Below are 19,116 nucleotides of genomic sequence, written 5' to 3' on the forward strand. Positions count from 1 at the left end.
TACATGTTCACATTGAGCAAAGATATGGAGAAGGGTAAGATTAGCAGGGAAATTAGAATCTATCAAAGGGTTGCAGATAGCAATTTTCATTGTTCTGGGGTTCTCAAGTCATTTATTGTCATTCTCCCGAGTCTGACCACTCAAACAGCACAGATCTTTCTTTTTAACATGGATGAGAATTGAAATAAAGCATTGAAAACACTGCACCCAGTAGTTTGGATAAATATCAATGTAATTACAGTTATTTTAAACAGAGCCAATGTACTACATATGACACACAAACTGATCTTCTTGCAGTATGTATCTAACGTACTAGTGTAATTCTCAGATAGATTTTATCCTAATCATTTACACTCTGAATAATTACAATATGAAAGTAAAACTTGATTTCTTCCAGGTGTATATATGAAAAGAAATGGTCACAGTGCACCAGGTAGCAAAACCTGAGTTCATGTTGTAATTATTCTAATTCCATCGGTTTACCATCAAATTATCAGTCACCAGCTGTTAATTTAACAGAGACCGGGAAAACCACTCTGAATTCAATCTATGCAACAAAGTTTAAAATTTCATGATAAATTTTATTGTTTCATGGACAATTGTGACTTTGTTAGAAACAACTGCAAAAATGGTGGGCTGAATTCATACAATCATATGTAATTTTAATCACACAACAGTACAAGAAGCATTTACGAATAAAATCTGTTCAGTGGCTAGAGAGTTACAATTCCGACAGAACAATTTTTGTCTACTTCATAATTATCAGATTGCTGTTGTTGTTGGATAGGGATCTCTTCTAAAACACACAAAGTGACTGTCGTGTGAACCAAAGCAAGATGGCTTACAATAATTGAAACTGGCATGTTCAGTAATGATGGGTGTCTGAGAGTAGTTGACCTTTGAACTTTACCATTCAGAGGGCTCATATTACTGGTTCAACTTTATTTGCTAGTCATATCCAACTTGGTTGAATTCATGTTTTGCTAGTTCAACACAAGAAAAATTCAAAAATGCTTCAGTCTTATGGCCTGTTATATATTGTATCTATTTACAAAACAAACTGTCCATACATGCCAATCATTCTTGCAAACAGAACAAAAACAGATCTAGATTTACAGCAAGCCTAAGTCAGCGATTCACCGGTACAAATAGTCTGCTTGTATATTAGCTGCAATCTCTGCTTCCCACTTGTCGCCATTATTTAGCAGTTTTTCTTTGTTGAACAGCAGCTCTTCGTGTGTTTCCGTTGAAAATTCAAAATTGGGACCCTGTGAATGGAACACAAAAACACAGAGAGATTCAGTTCATTCAAAGTGAACTTCTTGCAAACTGTAGTACACAGGAACCTTTTATTTGTTACACACTGACCATATTACTCCAAGTTTATGCTTCACCAATGTGAAATACTTAAACAACTTTTCACCAACTGTTCTGTAGGATAACACTCCTCTCTAAATGATGTTGCAGGTGTCAGTTTGAAAGAAGACATCTTGCAGCCTCAAAGAAAAACATACCACTAACTTGCACATACAACTTTTTTCAGTAACGTACTACTATACTGACGGGATAGAATGGTCATTGTGCGACACTTTTTTATGAGAAATTGTGTCACGTTAGTGTAATATCTCATATTACGGCAGAATGCACATCGAAGGCAGATATTTCCACTTTCAAAAACCTTACAGTACTTTTATGATGTACCACTTGTGTGGGCTCATGTAGAATCTCTTGGAGTTCACAATCTTATTTTTGTGCAAATCAAAAATATATTTATCCCCATGGAGTTAACACAGGGATGGTGGCCATTTTTAATTTCAAATGTTGGTTATTCAAGATAATGTTTCCCTGGTACCAAAATTCGCAGAGTGATACCCAATTTTTACTTTGAATTTTGAAAGAGAATGGTTGAATGTTTCTTTGAGGAAAGTTTGAGCAAAAATTAAAGTCTTTATAATTTCCAGGCCTGTACCACCTTAAAAGAGAGGTCTGCAAACAGAGTCCCGAAAGCCAATGCCTAGCGGTGTTTTCACTCAGTCTGTCAAATCTCACGAAAAAAATCATTACATAAACACCATGACAGAAAGTGTCGCTTCAGTACTTGTATTGAGAAGATCAGACCTGAATCAGATATTGGTGTTTGTCAGACATACCTCAACAATGGCATCAACAGGACACGCTTCCTGACAGAACCCACAGTAGATGCATTTTGTCATGTCAATATCATAACGTGTTGTACGACGGCTTCCGTCAGCTCTGGGCTCAGCTTCAATGGTGATGGCCTGCAACCACAACAAGATCATTCAACTTAGAATTTTCCATTGAATGAATCTCTAACTCTGTAGTAAGTGAGAGCTGATGTAAATTGTTAGGAAGGCCATTTTTATGGAAGGATGGACTCCAGAAGTACCTTGAAAGCTCATTTCGAAAGACTTCAAAATACCCAAATTTTATATGAACGCACTGTTACCAGAAATATTGCATCTAACTGAAATACATATGAACTCATAACAGAATCTGAACTAAACTGAATGCTTCATCTCCAAGAAGCACTGCAAACTGACATGAATGTTTGAGATGATGTTACACCACACCCTGGCCTAGTAATACTTTTGCCACAAACACTTCCAGACGGACTCCTATGATAGCATTTACCTGTGCTGGACAAATTGCCTCACATAATTTACATGCAATACACCTCTCCTCGCCGCTAGGATACCGTCTCAGGGCGTGTTCTCCGCGAAAACGGGGACTGAGTGGACCCTTCTCAAATGGATACTGTATGGTTGCTGGTTCACGGAACATGTAACTCATTGTCATGGCAAGACCTGAAAGATCAACATGAAACCGTTGAAATCACACTGAGTAACAAATACAAGTAGTGTGGAGTTTTACAGGACAGCAATTTCATACTGTACTTCAAATCCACTGTGATTGTAAATGAAAAGCTGTGCCTTCTCTGAGAACACAACAGCCCCAACCATGCAAGCCGATGTATTCTGGTACGAAGTACATGTACAAGATTGAATTGAAACAGTGATGTATGTCCTTGCGCTTTCAAATACCCGCATCCTGACCTCTGTCCTCCAAAAAATTCAACATAGTTTATCTACAAGTGTTCCATAACAATATAGGTAATATGAAAAAAAAAATGTATCTAAAGGAAGTCATGTGAGGCAAGTGGTTCATCATAGTGTTGGCTTTGTGGGTACACTGGCACATGTGTAACCAAAAATTGAAAGAAGTTATTATTTTTTTATTATTTCACTTTATTTTGGACTAAATATGTCCATAGAAGTAAAACCTTTTGAAGTTGCCACAAAAACTACTGACATCAATCAAAAAGGGTATGTTTACTTCCTATCAGTGCTTTTCTTATACCACTATAAAATGTCTTGCTGAGCAGATACTGATGATAGAGACATACCTCTGAAAAGTTCGCCAAAGAACAATGTTCTAGCAGCTCTGTCAGTGATAGCTTCAAAGCTATGGTCTGGTTCTTGGGCATTGACATATTCTGAAATAGATTCAGTTGCCAATCAGTAAATTATTATTGCATCATACAATATGTAGAAGACAATGCAAACACTTACAATTACCCACAGTATACGTATTGGGAAGAATAGGCCTATTTTAAATTTCTGACATTAACCAAACTGTCCCTCTGCCCTCTGAAAGTAAATCAGCCCAAATGTTCCTCACATGATTTGCCAATGATTAAATGGGTGTCGCTTTTAAACTGGCTCAAAAACTTAATGTTCTCTGGCTAGTTATTGAGCAACACCCATTTAATCATTGGCCAATCATGTGAGGAACATTTGGGCTGATTGACTTTCAAAGGAACGCCAGTGACATCATCGTCTCCCCTGGAGACCATTCACTTTCAAATGAGCTGTTTTTTATGCTATGGTGCTAAAAGTGGACCTCAAGGCTACACGGAGTGGGGTCGGAGGCACGGAGGCCATAAGCGAAGTATAGGGTCTAGGCAAATGTACATTAGACAGCTTACAACAATTAAAACACAAACAGCTCTTCTCTGTTCTTTGCACTTTTGCTTTAGACGGTGCACTGTGGGTTGATATATCTGATACACATCTCATAAACTTTGCTATCAAGCAGCCAATGCAGAGATGCATTATGCTCATTATCCATGAAATTCTGTCTGTTCATCGGCGCAGTCATGTAACGCTTTGTACAAAAGAAATAACACTGTCATTTGTGCTTGAAGTTATTCAAAAATTCTTAATCATGTCAACTCCCACTAATGCAGAATATGTATTTCAGTGCACAGTGATGTGCTAACAATGCACTAATGATTCATTTCTAGTGCAACAATGCTTAATGAACTTACTGAAAGCAGTTCTGGTTGCAGTTACTGTAGTAGGCCTCAGACCATATGTGAGAAGTCTCTGGGCATCTGAAAATAAAATTCATTCCGTTATTATCATCCTGGACTTGATGACCACTTACGGAGACATTCCATAAATTTCACCTCTTCATACTATCAGGACTCTGAACATAACTTTCTCATATCACTTTCTAGCACACCTTACAGTACGTTTACAATACTTCTTAAAAGCAACAAGCTCAGAGGTCTTTATATTGGCTTCAAGTTCATGAATTTCTGCCAGAGTACTACTAACACTTTCAGAAGAATGCTTGACTCGTGTCATGGGAATAAGTGAGGTAGTTGAAGCACCCAATCAGGATAATACGTAAATTTGACAGCTTTCATCATTATTCATGATTGATGTCTTCTTTACATATTGCAGTGATATATTCTGAAACTCAAATAGCGCTGATCGCAAATGACGTCACTGTTCTCTCTCATTAATATGCATAAATAAACATTTGTCCGCATTTTCCGCATAAAAGATGAAAATAAAACCTGCGAGTGTTAGAATGGCTATTTAGCGTCACACTTATTCGTATGAATTGATGACTGAGACTACAAGCTGCAACAACAGCCGCGCATACAACAACAAAATTTGTCCGAATTTCAGCATATTTGTCCGAAAGTCGCGCGCGTGCAGCTATATTTAGTAACAAACCCGAAATCGCGATCAACGCTATTAAAATGAGTACTAGTAGCTATTCTCCTTACCCTTCTCACTATGAAAATCCCATACTGTAAACATGCCAATGGTATCATTAAACTGGCAGCAATTGACTTATTGGCAATTGACCTGTACCTGCTGCTTTAACACCATCTAAACCACAGGCACATGGAGTATCAGTGTAACATGTAAAACTCTGTATATACTACATTGGTAATTCCGAGCATCTGTGACCCAACACAGTGAAAACTGACCAAATTCAAACAAACACTGACTTTGGTAATGGATCATAGCGGTTACTTGAGTACAATGCTGCAGTTTGCAAGGAAAAGTTTTGAATCAGGTCTGGTCTGCAGTGAGTCTTTATGATTTGTGATTTAGCAAAACTTCACATTTTGGTTGTAAAAGACCTCACACCGAGACTTTACAGTAGTATTTCAAGCTGACAATGCACATTCATAATATTAGTTTAAACTATTGTTGTAACTCTCTTAATGTTACAATTTGTCGTAGACTGTTTCCTGTTCATATTCATGACCACAATCAGAACCCTATGGGCCCCCCTACCAGCACCGCCCTTTTAATTTACGAAAGTCATGCCATTTAGCTCCCAGTACTGACACTCTTTTTGGTATAAAAAGTTAGCCCACCTACCAGGGGTTTCATTAAGTTTTGAGTAGGGGGCTAGAATGGAAAAGTAGGCGGCTTCCAGCTGCCATGACCACAAAGCGGTGGTCGTCGGGGGAGGGTCCGGGAGGGGGTGTTCCTCTCCCAGCCAAAGGCCGGAAACCCTGAAAAATGAGCTAAAATTACTTTTTACAGCTTACAGTCACTTGAATTTCTAGTATTTTCAGGAGAATTGTCAGCAGTGTTCTAGGGCAATTTGTGTTCATATCATAAAAGCCATTTTCCTGGGAGATTAGGCCTAAATATGATAATTCATAATTAAAAATGATAAAATGTGGTAATGTTGACGATAATTTGAACAAAGAAAACTGAAGTCTTTAGAGCCTCTATGCTTTTAGGAGGTAAACTATAATAATTCACTATTATTAATGATGTAAATTTGATATGTACAGTGTTACATCTAGACAGGGGGATAGGGGATTCCCCCTCTGTTGAAATGTTGGCACCCCCAATTAATTTGTCAAGGGGACCACTCCCCCTTCCATGAAATGGTGCCAGTCACACCTTAGAGGTACAAGTAGAACACATGAACTGGTGAAATGCCCCCGAAATTTTCTGGTAAAGGGGAAAAATCCCCCTTGTTGATGCCATCCTGGATGAAACACTCATATTTTAAGCACAGTAAATTAGAAACTTTTCATTAATGCATAATGTTATGCTTCAAATTAAGAGCCCTGATGTTTGGTATGGAAATCTGTAGATGAAGAACTTTTATACCTCTGGGGAGGTAAAAAGGATAATTTATATAACGAATAATGATAAAAAATTACAATCATTACCATATTGCTCAAATAGAATCAAAGATCCTCAAGGTTATTTGACTATATGGGTATGCAAAGTAAGAACCTTGATGTAGGATATGAAAATTTGTACGTTCAGAAGCGCACATTTGGATTTAACCTGATGATCGCTTTTGAAGTGAATTTAGAGGTCTGATCGTATTGTAACCATGCACTCTGGGCGACGTTCTTATTGGCGTCGATAGACCGAAGAGCAGTACATATCATACGTCCAGCTGGTTATATACCTTAACAATTACGCCTACCGCAGTGCAACGCACATCGGCTTACTAAAATTCCAACTGTAATCGGAAAGTTTTTCGTGAGAAAAAAATCAGGTCATCGCCTTCGAAAACAGTTTAAATCCAGGTAAATTATCCTTCTCTCGTTTCTTGGTCCACTTCAAAACCGAGGATCGTACAGCGAAGCTTTACCTTGCGATCGCTTCCGTCTTCATTTGTTCATCGACCATTCTGAGTTGAGCTAACGACGGCCGACAGGTGTAGTATGCACGTCTTCATTAGCATATATAAAGGTCACCAAATAGGAATCAGCAATTCAGGTAGCCAATAGAATCGTCAATTGCAATTCCGATTTTTATTGAGGCAGTATACACAAGACCGTGCTGCATCGTAGTACACGGCGATCGTAGTAGTCGCTCGTCTTCTAAATTTTGTTTCACATAAAAGCCGTTGAAAGGTTTGATTACACAGCTTATGAAACTTGTCCGTATCATTTCAGAAGGTAAAAATTATTTTAGCTATGAAAGAGTTCAAATTTCAAAAAAAAAGTAGCCGGCGAAATCGTGAGAGTAACCGGTCAATTTCGCCAGCTGCCGGCTCTTAATGAAACCCCTGCCTACATGTAGGCCTATGCCTCACCAGTAAATACACTGAAATTTGAACTGTGACTTTGAAATGCAATGATTTCCTCTTGCTTCGAATAAAAAAAAATTCGCTTCACAAGAGCTTCAATGCAGTATTCCTTCAGAATAACCAAAATTGCACGCTGACCATCATATTCATACTCCCAAGGTAATGACCATTATCCAAATAGTCTGTAAACTATCATTTTGCGGCTTGGAACGTTGAGCTCGACTAGCTAGCAGTAAGTCCAATCCATATGAAGTCTCAGAACAAGGAATCTTTGTATGTAAGGGGAGAACCATTTGATTTCTGGGGGGGATATGGAGGATTTTGAGAAAAAAAAAATTTGTCACCAGGTGAGAGAGAAGAAAAAAAAATTGATCCTGTCATGGCCTGAGAAAAAAAAAATTGTCAGAACAGACAGAAGAGAAAAAAAAAATTGTCACAATGCACCAGAAATAAGCAAAATTTGGAACCTTATTCTCATGTATTCTTTGCCAGCGCGCCGCCATAGGCGGCGCAAATGTTTTACCACAAGCAATTCTTATGTTTCTTTTCCCAGCACTTATGATATAAGCATGCACACATAGGTCTACTTTACACCTCAGTACACTCAATGTTTTCCTTCCCTTTTCTGACCCAAGAAATCATGTTTCAGGATTTCTGTTGCAATATCTCAATGGCATAGGCACTATCTAAAGGGGACTATTGACTTCTGTAAATTGTGAAAATTTAAAACACAAGACAGGATTTAATAAACTAGTGTAAAAACCAATATATTATTTTTTCAATATAAATTTGTTAGAAAGATGTACCTTCACAATGAAAAATTGAGGAACAACAAATATAATGAAATACAATGTGTGAGCCTTGTTTTTCTGACCACAAACACCGGATCGCAAACATACCATATCCAGGCTTTTCATTAGAAGCTGGCAGCTGGAGAAATGACACAAGAAGGTCACAGATTTTCCGTTCCTGTATATTCATTTGTCTTCAGTCTCTGGCAAACAGAACTGTTTTTCACAAATTGTATTGTCATTGTTTGGTTGTTGAATATTGTGACTCAAAAACTGATCATGCAAAAAATGTAAAAAATATCAGTGTTCAATGTCATTTTCAAACAGTTTTACCGAGTGCAAAATAAACTGAAACTCCTCTCAGATTGCACCATTAAACACATCAATTTCTCAAAATTTCCAATACGTACGAGAGGGGGAATCCCCTCTCGTTTGCTCTCCCCCTTGGGGTATTCTAACAGTTTCACTTAGTAAAAAAATTAAAAACTCCTCTCAGACTGCACCATTGCACACATCAATATCTTAAAAATGTCCATGCAAGATAGGGGAAAGCCTAAGACACTTTCCCCTAAGCCTCTCTCATGTTCTCCACCTGTACTTTCAAATTCTGCCTGGTCAGATATCCTAGTGAAAACCCTGTCATAATATCCATCCAAATTAAACAATATACTATATGATTAGATACTGCGTGATCTTTTATATCTTTATTTTATTGTGACTTTGAATTTTATTTTGATGTGTTCACTTTTTTAACCATCATGAGATAACTGATGATAGTCTAGCAGGGTACATCAGGATTTCAAAGGTCTTTACTGTTGCTGTATTTTGTAAATTTTACAATTACATGTATTGGTATTTAACTTTTCTAAGTGGGAGGATCTGTCAAAATTTCAGAGTTAGAGATGGAGGTTACTCAAAATCATCATGGTCGGCGAAGGGGGGGGGGGGTCAATTGAAATTTCGGAGTTTCAGGCTGTAAATAATGCCCAATGACGGCTCCCTTATATACAACGCATTACAAACTTGAAAAAAAAAATTTGCACTGCTACTCAATTCAAAAAAAAAATTGATGCAGGTCTGACAGTAGAAAAAAAAAATTGCTGTCACTCTGACAGGAAAAAAAAATTTGCTCCCATACCCTCTTCCTCCATACCCCCCCCCCCCCAGAAATCAAATGGTTCTCCCCTAATTACCTGTGTGAGGTTTGGTGCAGAACAGATATGCAGTGCAATCTGCAAATTTCAATGTTTTGAATGGTCAAGCATTGCAAGCAACTTGCCGAAAGGGCCAAGAATCTTAAAATATTACTGTATTTTAACAGGCAACAGCAACCGATACATACAAAGTCGCCTGTGGTTACGTGTGCCTACCTAACCACAGGGAACACTCAACAAGAGTTAGGTTCAACAAAGTTGTCACACTGCTGGATCATAGATGGACGCAGTGCATGGTTTCACTTTCTTGGATTTTAAACCCTTACAGCTTTTCAATCAACGCACTCTGTACTATTGGTAGCTATGTCTGAGTCAAATATCAACACTGGTACAACTAATGACAGAGCACAAACGTGTCTGAATGAACTGCTGACCTAAATTACAAACTCTCAACCATCAAAAACATGAACGTTGCACGCCAGTTTCCGAGCACTGCGACGTTCACCGGCACCATGCAAAACGTCCGTGTCATGACGTAATCTGTTTGATATAATCATTCAAAAGAGTTCACTTTGTTGAAATTAGTGGCAACTTAACGTCCTCTATTATCAAAACTATCAATTTTGTTTGCAAAAACTAACTTATATGATTATTTTTACCTGGTTTGGCTGCCTGATACAGTAACCTGAGAGTCGCCATTTTGGATTTTCGTAAGAACGACATCGGCTACTCTCGGTAACATTCGGAGATGCACAGACCATATCGAAAACACGCATGCGTAGCATTTCGCGGGAAATTTTAGACCTCTCCAAAACAAGCAAAGGTAGCTGCCCGGTATCGAAACTTGCCCGCAACTCTTCGCAGTCTCTCAGACACAATGATGACAACAAATGCTATCTCACCAGACGTGCAAGAGGCAAAGAAATGCAGGAGGGATCATCATAATATGAGTTCGAAAGCTGACTCATCGACGACGGAATTTCAGTTCAGCAGCGAACCGACGCTTGATCAAATGTGAGTTCGTCCCGCGCCGCCTTAGATTTTACTAGATAAAGTCCGGTCTTCCATGTCCGGATGTCCCAGAGTTTCTAATATGTTTGCCCTAAATGCCGCATTAACTTCTGCTTTTTCTGTTGTTTATTCCAAAGCCGCCAAATGCAGAGCGACTTCGCCAGGGAAAGAGATTTTGGCAAATTTCACACGCCCAGGAATTTACTATTGGCTATGGTAAGTTATTTCCATAACAAATGGATAGCTGTTGTCATGGTCACGTGTACTCGCGTTCTTACTTTCAATGGTACCATACCGCAGTACCGAGAAGGATCCTAGGTTGCCATGGTTGGATTGATGGAGCCCTATAAATTTACATATAAAAAAAATGAGAGCCAGAGTTATGGTTCTTCACCTGCATACAGACACAACATTGGGTTTTTTACCGGCGGCCTACAGTTCATTGCCCCCAGTCATTACTGCATCAGACCCTAGGTCATCATCCCATACTGTGCACTTACGAATGGATGTGAAAAATGACCTCCATGGCACTTACACATAGAATGAGATCACTCATAGTCTATAGTTCAATCTACAGTCGGAGTCCCCCCTGTAGTCAATCAAATATACCCATCGACTCGTGTGAGGTAACACTAACAGAACATTTTAAGAGACTGTGAAGCAGGTGCACTTCATCTCTCAAAATCTCATTAAAATCATAAACATTTTTTAATGTAGATAAATTCACAGGTATGGCAATTTAGACAACTAGGCAGTCTCTGACAACATTTGTTTCATGACTATTTTTTCCAATTCATACTGCCAGTGTACAAAGTACATGTATGGGTCAGTGATCTTGTGATACACATTTAGCCCATGATCAGAATCACGGTCACACATGATTCACGAGCATTTTAACAAATTATCTACGGGACTGATGTTGATCTTTAAGGGGCAGTCTTCAATCCCTGGTTCTGGCATTTGCAGTTGTTGATACTGACTGTTTATGTGATTTGGTCCTTTGCTCTTCTTTGAATTTTGTGCATGGTTAGTCACTTTGCTCTGATATAAAGCTGATAAAAAACCTGCCCCTTTTTTAAAAGTTAATGGAACAACTTCAGTGTCATGAACCAGAGCCCAAAAAGGTCTAAATTTTTCTCACAGTTCAGAATGACCTGATGTTGATTTATCCCCAACAAGAGGGACATGAAGTTGAATGAGTTTCTCAGGCTAGTACATAACATGTGCATGTTAATTTTGGGGGAATGGCATTGTAAATGTCAATCCTTCTATTCGATGGAAATTCTTAGGTGCATGAATTTTCTCATTACTTAATTTCTTGAAACTTATGTTGAGGTGCCAACTGTCAACATTCATTTCAAGTCCTCAAAAAACAGCTAAAACAGCAGGAAGAATAGCAAGGAGGGATATTATTTGTGTGAGCTCAGTCTATAAGCTAACAAAAGAGTGTTGCAATAGAAATACTGATTGATGAAATTGCTTGAAATCTGGGATTTGAAAAGAAATTTCTTCCCTCTTCACAGATGAAATCTAATCACAGTTGTAGATAAACTATGAAAGCAATAGCTTGCCAGACATTCTTACAGTTCTGAGTTTGAATATTATAAATCTAAGCATATGCTATCGATGCTCAGCAGAGTGAAAAATGAGGGCTCTACATATTCTGTTCCCTTCCATTGACTTCTACAAAGTAGATGATTTGGATATATCAAATTCTAGTACTTTCGTACATGTGCTTATACCATAAGACAAACTCAACTGATGATGAGCAGTATGTATGCTACACGTATGTGTAATGCAGAGATTGACTACTTCGAGAATATTATCATATGATAAAATCTCATGCATTACTACTTGTGTGTATTTTCTGAGATTTTAGGATAAATTAATACAGACTTAAGTGTCATTTAATCATGTATTGTACAGCCAGATACATGGGTTTGAGAAGATCCTACAGGTTCATTTTTACTCTTTTGTTGTTTTTTAGGTTGGGGAAGTTGGAGAGGTTGCAGAACTCTTGTGAGTACAATTTTAAATAATGATTTCTCATTTCAGAAATTATCAAATTGAACATATATGCAATTTAGTTTGCATGGCAGCATTTAAAATGGCAAATTGCCACCAGTGATATTTTGACAAAGTCAGGGTAGATTAAATACCTTTTTTTTCAAAAGCAGGGTTAAAAACACAAACAAAGTTCTGATGGAGTAGTATAGTACTGACTTCACCATATGAAGCACTACCAACTCTTTATTTTTGTTTTCATTGACAGTCAATGGAGAGGAGAAGTTCAAGATGGTCTGCCAGGTGAGTGTTGATTTGACATTTTTATGTCAAGTGGAACCCTCAGCTTTGCGTTCAGTGGTCAAGATGTGTCAACCGAGCACATCACCAAATGTTCAAAGTGTTTGTAGAAGTGTATGTTTTGGGTTCTGTTCACCAGAATTTGGCCACAAGATTGATGTAGCTGAAAAAATGTCAGAGAGCAAGCTGAAGGCCTCAATGTTCAATTTATTGAATTTTCTCATTTAAGCATTTGCTCTGTATTTTGTCTTTCAGATTGGTCAGAAAAAGACAAGAAGCACCTGTCTCAAGAACTCAGTGACGTCCTCATATACTTGGTGAGATTAGCAGAGAAATGTCATATTGACCTTCCAGCCGCAGTGGTTGAAAAGATTGCCCTGAATCATCAGAAATATCCTGCCAGCAAAGTTCATGGTTCCTGCAAGAAATACAATGAGTACGACTAGATCAACTCACCAGTAATATCAGAGTCTATTACACAAATGACAATTTACCTTTGAACCAGTGATGGGCTTGACCTTTGTAGTGTCAAGGAGCATAACCTTTGAACTGTCAAGGAAATTGACCATTCAAATATCAAGGAAACTGACCATTGAACTGCAAGGGAAATTGTGTCAAGCAAAGCTACATGTACAGAGTCCATCGTCATGCAATACACAACCATCAAGTGTATGATATTTCAAAGTTCTAAATAACTTCACAACCTATATTATAAGTTATGCATATTTATGGAAATTACCAGAATGTGCTCAGTGGGTGTTTGTTGGTATTATATATAGATGTAACAATGCAAGAGATCTGTCAAGACTGTTTTAACTCATAAGGAAAAAATGTTGTCAATATTTCAAGTCAAGAGAGTTGCCTTCCGTTTAAAATTATTTTAGAGGAGACTGGGTTTAATTGAAATTAATAGCAAGTGTTCCTATAGATAGCCACAAACTTTTCTGTTAAAATTGTGAAAAAAATTGTTTATGTATGCCCTTTCATTCTTAGATGGTCATGAATAGTAGCTTTTGTTTTGATTTGGTGTTCTTCAAAGATTACACTTTTTTAAAATCTCATTTTATTTTAAGTAATAATTACTTTGTTGTATAGGCATTTTAGCAAGTTCAGAATGTAGTGGTCAAATGTAGATATCAGAAGACATCGAAAGGTATCAAGTTTCGAAAGCAATCCTACTTGGGGATTGAATTTGTTTTATGTGACAGAGGCATTTCTCAAAGATCAACAGTTTCTACCAGCTGTGTTACAGTAGTGTGTCTTTTTAACATCAAACAAGATCAGTGAGACATTAATTTCATATGGTGCTATAAAAGAATAAATAAGTATCAGCAAACCAAACCAATCGTTGGTTACTTGAACTCATTTTGTTCAGTGGTCGACTGTTTGTTTATTTGTTCAAGATCTACTGGTAGTTTTCTCACCAAGTACCCAAACAAAATCTATACAGAAGATCATATAGCATGTGCCTGCTGTGTGATGTTCCAATATTGCATTAACCCTTTGAGCGCCAAAGTTTATCTTTGTCGCCTATATCAAAATATACACCAGTAAATTTTTTTCTAATTTTTGCTAAAATTTTGATCTTCGTTTGGTCCAAAATTGTCAAAAAAAATTACAGAAAAATTCACAAAATTGGTAAAATGTTGCACACTATTATATTGGGCGGAAAAATTGCAGTGTTCAAGGGATGAATGTACGCATGTGGCAAATACCAATACCATAGTGAGTGTTTTGACATGTCTTTTCTGAAACCAGAGTTTCTCAAGTCTCATGATGTTTGTACATGTTCTCCAAGCTTCACTCCACAACATTTTTTATACCATCTACAGCAAAACTGAACTCTCAAAGTCTTGCAGGTAGCAGACTATCACTGCAACACTTTCTAATCCTGATCCATATTTACTCACCAGCCTCTATTTGTACATAAATAAATTCTGCTGACTAAAACCCTGAAAGACCCAGGTGATTTTTCCTATCTATAAGACCTTGGTTAGGTTTATGCGTAATAATTGTCACAGTAGTCCTTCCACTTCCTGTCAAATAATGAACAAATCACACTGTATAAGAAACAAACCAATATTGTTACTGGTACACCAGGTTTTTGTTCAGCTTATGAATTGAATATTTTTAAATTTGGTACTTTTGTGAAGATTAAATTACCAAACAACAAGCTGTCTTTTTGAGCACAGCTACATAATAACGCTTGATCTACAAAATTGACAACTTCAAGTGACCAGTATATTTTAAAAATACCATTAAAAAATCAACACATCAGACAATCTTAAATTCCTTCATTTGAAGGATATGCCAAACAAAGGATAGTTCAGTGTGATACGATACTTGGTTTTTCAGTTTTTACATTCTTTGCAAAGAATAAAAGGAAACTAAATATTTTAAGGGATTCCATAAGAGTTTAAATTTTCGCAAATAAATGAATATGGAGCTCATGCAGTTGACATGTCTTTGAAGATGGGTGAGACTGCTGATTCATATTGAATACACAGCTGACTATGCCTGCATCCTCGCTAATGTTTACTGGTTATCTCTTCACACAATAGGAATGTTACAACTTAAATGACATGCTATAAGTTTGCTACTTTTTATAATTATGACATGTTTTAGAAAAACCATGTGGTGATGATCAACTCCATTGCAGAATTGTACACTGCGGCTCGGCCAATGCCTCGCCTCGCATGACCGTAGGAGGCGCTCTAACTCAGATCCTTGCAGGTCACCACATCCAGCATACCCTACACGCGCCTGTGCACAATATAATTATAACATCGTTATTCATTTTGATCACAATTACTTTGTGTTCAATTTTAACCATGTCCCACTCCCAAGACAAACATGACTTCAGTAAAGTGTTCAAACGGTTTAGAATTGTGTTTGAAAGGGTAAGCGAGCTGAATCGGTCATAGGTCAAAGGTCGGAAAATGGCTTCCCCAGAACTGGGAAATGGTGATTTCCAAGTCGTTCGACGTAAAAGGGAAAAAGTAAATCAAAGAAACGAATTGCCAGCAAGATCAGTGCTGGTGAATTGCTAGACAACAGCTGCGTTTCACACGACGAGATCAATGTGGAGAAACTCCGACGTCACATAAGGGAATGCAGGTAAAAGCACTTAAACAAGCAGCAGACGAGCTTTGTTACAGACGACGACTTCTGACAACATCTATACAGTGTTCATGTTCTGCGTAGTGCCAATGCCGCGTCCAACTGAGACTTGGTGACACGAGTTGTCCTCGGCCCAGCAAAAATCATGTCAGGGTCCACAATCAGAGGAGGGTCTGTGCCTGAACATGTACGTTTAGGCGGATTTTCTGCGAATCGGATTGCGGCACTTTGGTTGAATGGCTGTGACCCATGTAATTCACTAATTGTGGTCCACAAGGAAAGAGTATCTGTATGCAATCCAGCATTCTGATTTTAAATCCACGCAAAATGTGAAATGCAACTGTGTTTAAGTTAATATTTCACGGAATTTTCGCTCAACAATTGTTTGACATTTCAGTTATTTTTCATTCAAAATTGCATGACTGTGTAAGAAGTGATACTTTCACACAGATACAACAGCCTTACAATATCATTGTAAACCTTTCATAATCACATAATCATAGCCGGTTTTGCTTGTTTTGTCATTGATAGTATCTATAGTGTTCCATTGATAATATCATTCAGTCATAGTACATGTATTTCCAATCATTCAGTCATAGTACATGTATTTCCAATTTTCTATCTTGATTTGCCTGGTTGTTTTTCAGGACTGAGATTTCACTAAGTGGTTTTTATGAACATTTCAAAAGTAAGTATATCTTTATTGGCAGGACAAGTAATATAGTATAGATTTTGATAATGCAAACATTACAGTGAAGCATCAGTATCATTTTTAAACTCAGATTGGAAGAATAAAGTATGTATTGAACCAAACGGACTTGAGTAGTCTCTCAGTGATGGCATGTATTAAATTGTACCAAAAATTAACTTTACTGTAGTTTATTACATGCCTCGTATATCGTATGTCACATGCTCCATAGGATTCAATGGTAACTCGGGCACATAGTCCCATGTTTGGGCTATAATATATAATACATGTAAGCTGACGGTTACTGCAATTCTAAATAGAGATTTTCCTTATGATTATATGCAAACTTCTGTTGACGGTCTGTTTGCACTAAATCATAGTCAAACTATTTAAAATTTTGATGTCACACTGTGATAGAGCAGTCCTTACCACAAACCTGCAAATAAAGAAAATTAAAAATATGTTATGAAGGTCTGTTTTGTGCCTTCCATAGAAACTCTGCAGTCTGCTTGTAAATGTTTGAAGCAGAAACAGCAGCAGAATAAAAATACAGAGGACTCTACAGTGGAAAGCAACACTAGCAGCCAGATTTGCCAAGATGACCAGGAAAAACAGGAAAGCAACACTTTGGAGGATAAATGCTTTTTCAATGAAAACCAAATCTTCAAACATGATGAACTACAAGGCATAGACTTGGAGGAAAGAATATCATCCAAGCCTTCACACTGCCATCACTTTCACATTGTTGACATTGTTTGCTATGGACTTGGAAATTTCTCGTCGTGCCCAATTGCCAGACACCAGTTTGCATTGCTTCTCTTATTGAAGGATTTCTTGCAGGTAAGTAGGAATGGCCAAATACTGCTGTGTTGTCTGCAGTGCATGGCATTACAGGATTGGTTGTCCAGACTTCATTTATGGCTTACTGTTGCTCTTATGTTAAGTTAAGACCAGTTGCTCATGGATATCAGTTCAGTGGTATCATCAAGATCCTTTAACACCTTGAGGATGGGAATCATTATGCTTTTTTTTTGTCGGTCACTGATATCTGTGCGCAAATTCCTGTTACATTCCCTTTATATGTTCAAACAGAAACGATCTCTACTTAAATATGACAGATTTTATACCCACAGATACCAGGCCAGTGTTACAGCTATGATCCGAGATTTACAACTCAAGAGCGAGATGTCCTGCATGAAATGGGAATTATTTGCATCAAAGAAAATGAGGTAAAGCCCTGGCATCTACTATGGACAGAAATTTCCTATGCTCTTCTGACCTAAAGGTCAAATGTATCTTACTAGCTGTCAATCATTGGAATCTTTTTGTGTAACTTTAGTCCATATATTTGCTTGGTTGATACTGTGTGATCCCGACCTCATGTTTTATTTTTTATTTAGGAAGGAAAAAGGCCTGTTCATCAGCCCACATTATTTTACATGCCGCACTGTGGGAAGCCACTGTATAATAATTTATTATGGTCAAATTGGACGCTTTCCCAGATGAGGGACGTTATCATCATAGGAAATAGTTTTGACAGCTACAGAACAAGGTAAACAGAAGAGGAAATATCCTGAATTCAAGAGTATCTATGTTCATTTCACAAATGGATGGTTCCAATTGATGGTGTGCACTAATCTTTTTTCTTAGGTGCACATAACTTCCATATAGTGTGTCACGTTTCAACATGTACAGGAAATAATACTTGAAATAATTACACTGTGTACTATTCCTGAAGTGTGATGTTACTTCTCACAATTACATCGCTCAAAAATCATCTTTGTTCTGTTTTTCCACATTTTGATCTTTCAGACTTCCAAGCAAACAGTTTACAGAGGAAGTACCTTACATCAGCAGAGTATCCTTTATTGTTGAAAGTTTTGTCCTTGCTGAAAGCTTAGAAGTTCATAAATCTCTCAGTTGCATGGTTTTATTTGGTGTCAATACACTTGTCCTGAAAGTAGCTGCATTCAGCAAAAATACACATTCTACAGACTTCAAATTGCTGGAAAAGGTATTGAATGGAGATAAATTAAAATGACTTTGTATTGAAAACGTAGCTTTGAATCACTTTGGAAAATACATAGTAGACTATTCTTATGTTCGTAATTCCTTAACGTGAACCTCAAACTCAGATATTACCTTACACCAAAGAATTTGCACTAGATGTAAGCAGTTCATACTCTGAGATATTTACAGACACATCAATTCATGTGTTTTCGGACCAAAAACTTTCTGATGTTCCTGATGAATTTTGGCAAGATGCAGCAGAACCAGTTTACAGAAATCTGGACGATCTTGAGATAATTTTGAAAAGATGATGTGAACAGTTTTAGCTCTGTTTTCTCATTTTTTTCCCGTTTTTACATCCAAATTTTTTAATGATGTGAAATTCTGTCACTGAATTATAATCTTTCATTCATCCTGGACATTATCTGCAGGTATTTGACAAAACAGGTGTATTGTTTTCAAACTTGTAGTTTATGCCTCGGTATATGTGCATTATAGTACATTGTTACTGTACATTCTATTGATACGGTATTGTTAAAATAAAGTCTTATTTTTTAACATTGAAGCTCTCACTGCTGATTGTCAAAAACAGACAATGCAATCTTCGCATCAACAGGACTGTTGACCAGTGCATTCCTTGAAA

General features: G+C 37.4%; 3 protein-coding genes across 3 annotated transcripts; 2 read left to right on the plus strand and 1 right to left on the minus strand.

The window, feature by feature from the left end:
• Positions 1–214: 214 nt before the first annotated feature.
• Positions 215–10,146, minus strand: LOC139145368 (NADH-ubiquinone oxidoreductase subunit 8-like). Its single transcript, XM_070716489.1, has 6 exons — positions 10,000–10,146; positions 4,349–4,414; positions 3,425–3,514; positions 2,653–2,825; positions 2,151–2,279; positions 215–1,268 (listed from the first exon to the last, which is right to left on the minus strand). The coding sequence occupies exons 1-6, from the start codon at positions 10,061–10,063 to the stop codon at positions 1,137–1,139; spliced, it is 654 nt and encodes a 217-aa protein (XP_070572590.1). The 5' UTR covers positions 10,064–10,146; the 3' UTR covers positions 215–1,136.
• LOC139145369 (dCTP pyrophosphatase 1-like) lies at positions 10,116–13,996 on the plus strand. Its single transcript, XM_070716490.1, has 5 exons — positions 10,116–10,354; positions 10,489–10,567; positions 12,339–12,370; positions 12,624–12,658; positions 12,911–13,996. The coding sequence occupies exons 1-5, from the start codon at positions 10,218–10,220 to the stop codon at positions 13,099–13,101; spliced, it is 474 nt and encodes a 157-aa protein (XP_070572591.1). The 5' UTR covers positions 10,116–10,217; the 3' UTR covers positions 13,102–13,996.
• A 1,490-nt stretch (positions 13,997–15,486) lies between these two features.
• Positions 15,487–18,943, plus strand: LOC139146177 (SRR1-like protein). Its single transcript, XM_070717586.1, has 8 exons — positions 15,487–15,555; positions 15,648–15,772; positions 16,423–16,463; positions 16,957–17,303; positions 17,582–17,692; positions 17,864–18,015; positions 18,276–18,321; positions 18,599–18,943. The coding sequence occupies exons 1-8, from the start codon at positions 15,487–15,489 to the stop codon at positions 18,782–18,784; spliced, it is 1,077 nt and encodes a 358-aa protein (XP_070573687.1). The 3' UTR covers positions 18,785–18,943.
• The last annotated feature ends 173 nt before the right edge of the window (positions 18,944–19,116 follow it).

Source organism: Ptychodera flava, chromosome 12 (assembly GCF_041260155.1).
Source record: "Ptychodera flava strain L36383 chromosome 12, AS_Pfla_20210202, whole genome shotgun sequence".
In the NCBI taxonomy this organism is placed as follows: domain Eukaryota; kingdom Metazoa; phylum Hemichordata; class Enteropneusta; family Ptychoderidae; genus Ptychodera; species Ptychodera flava.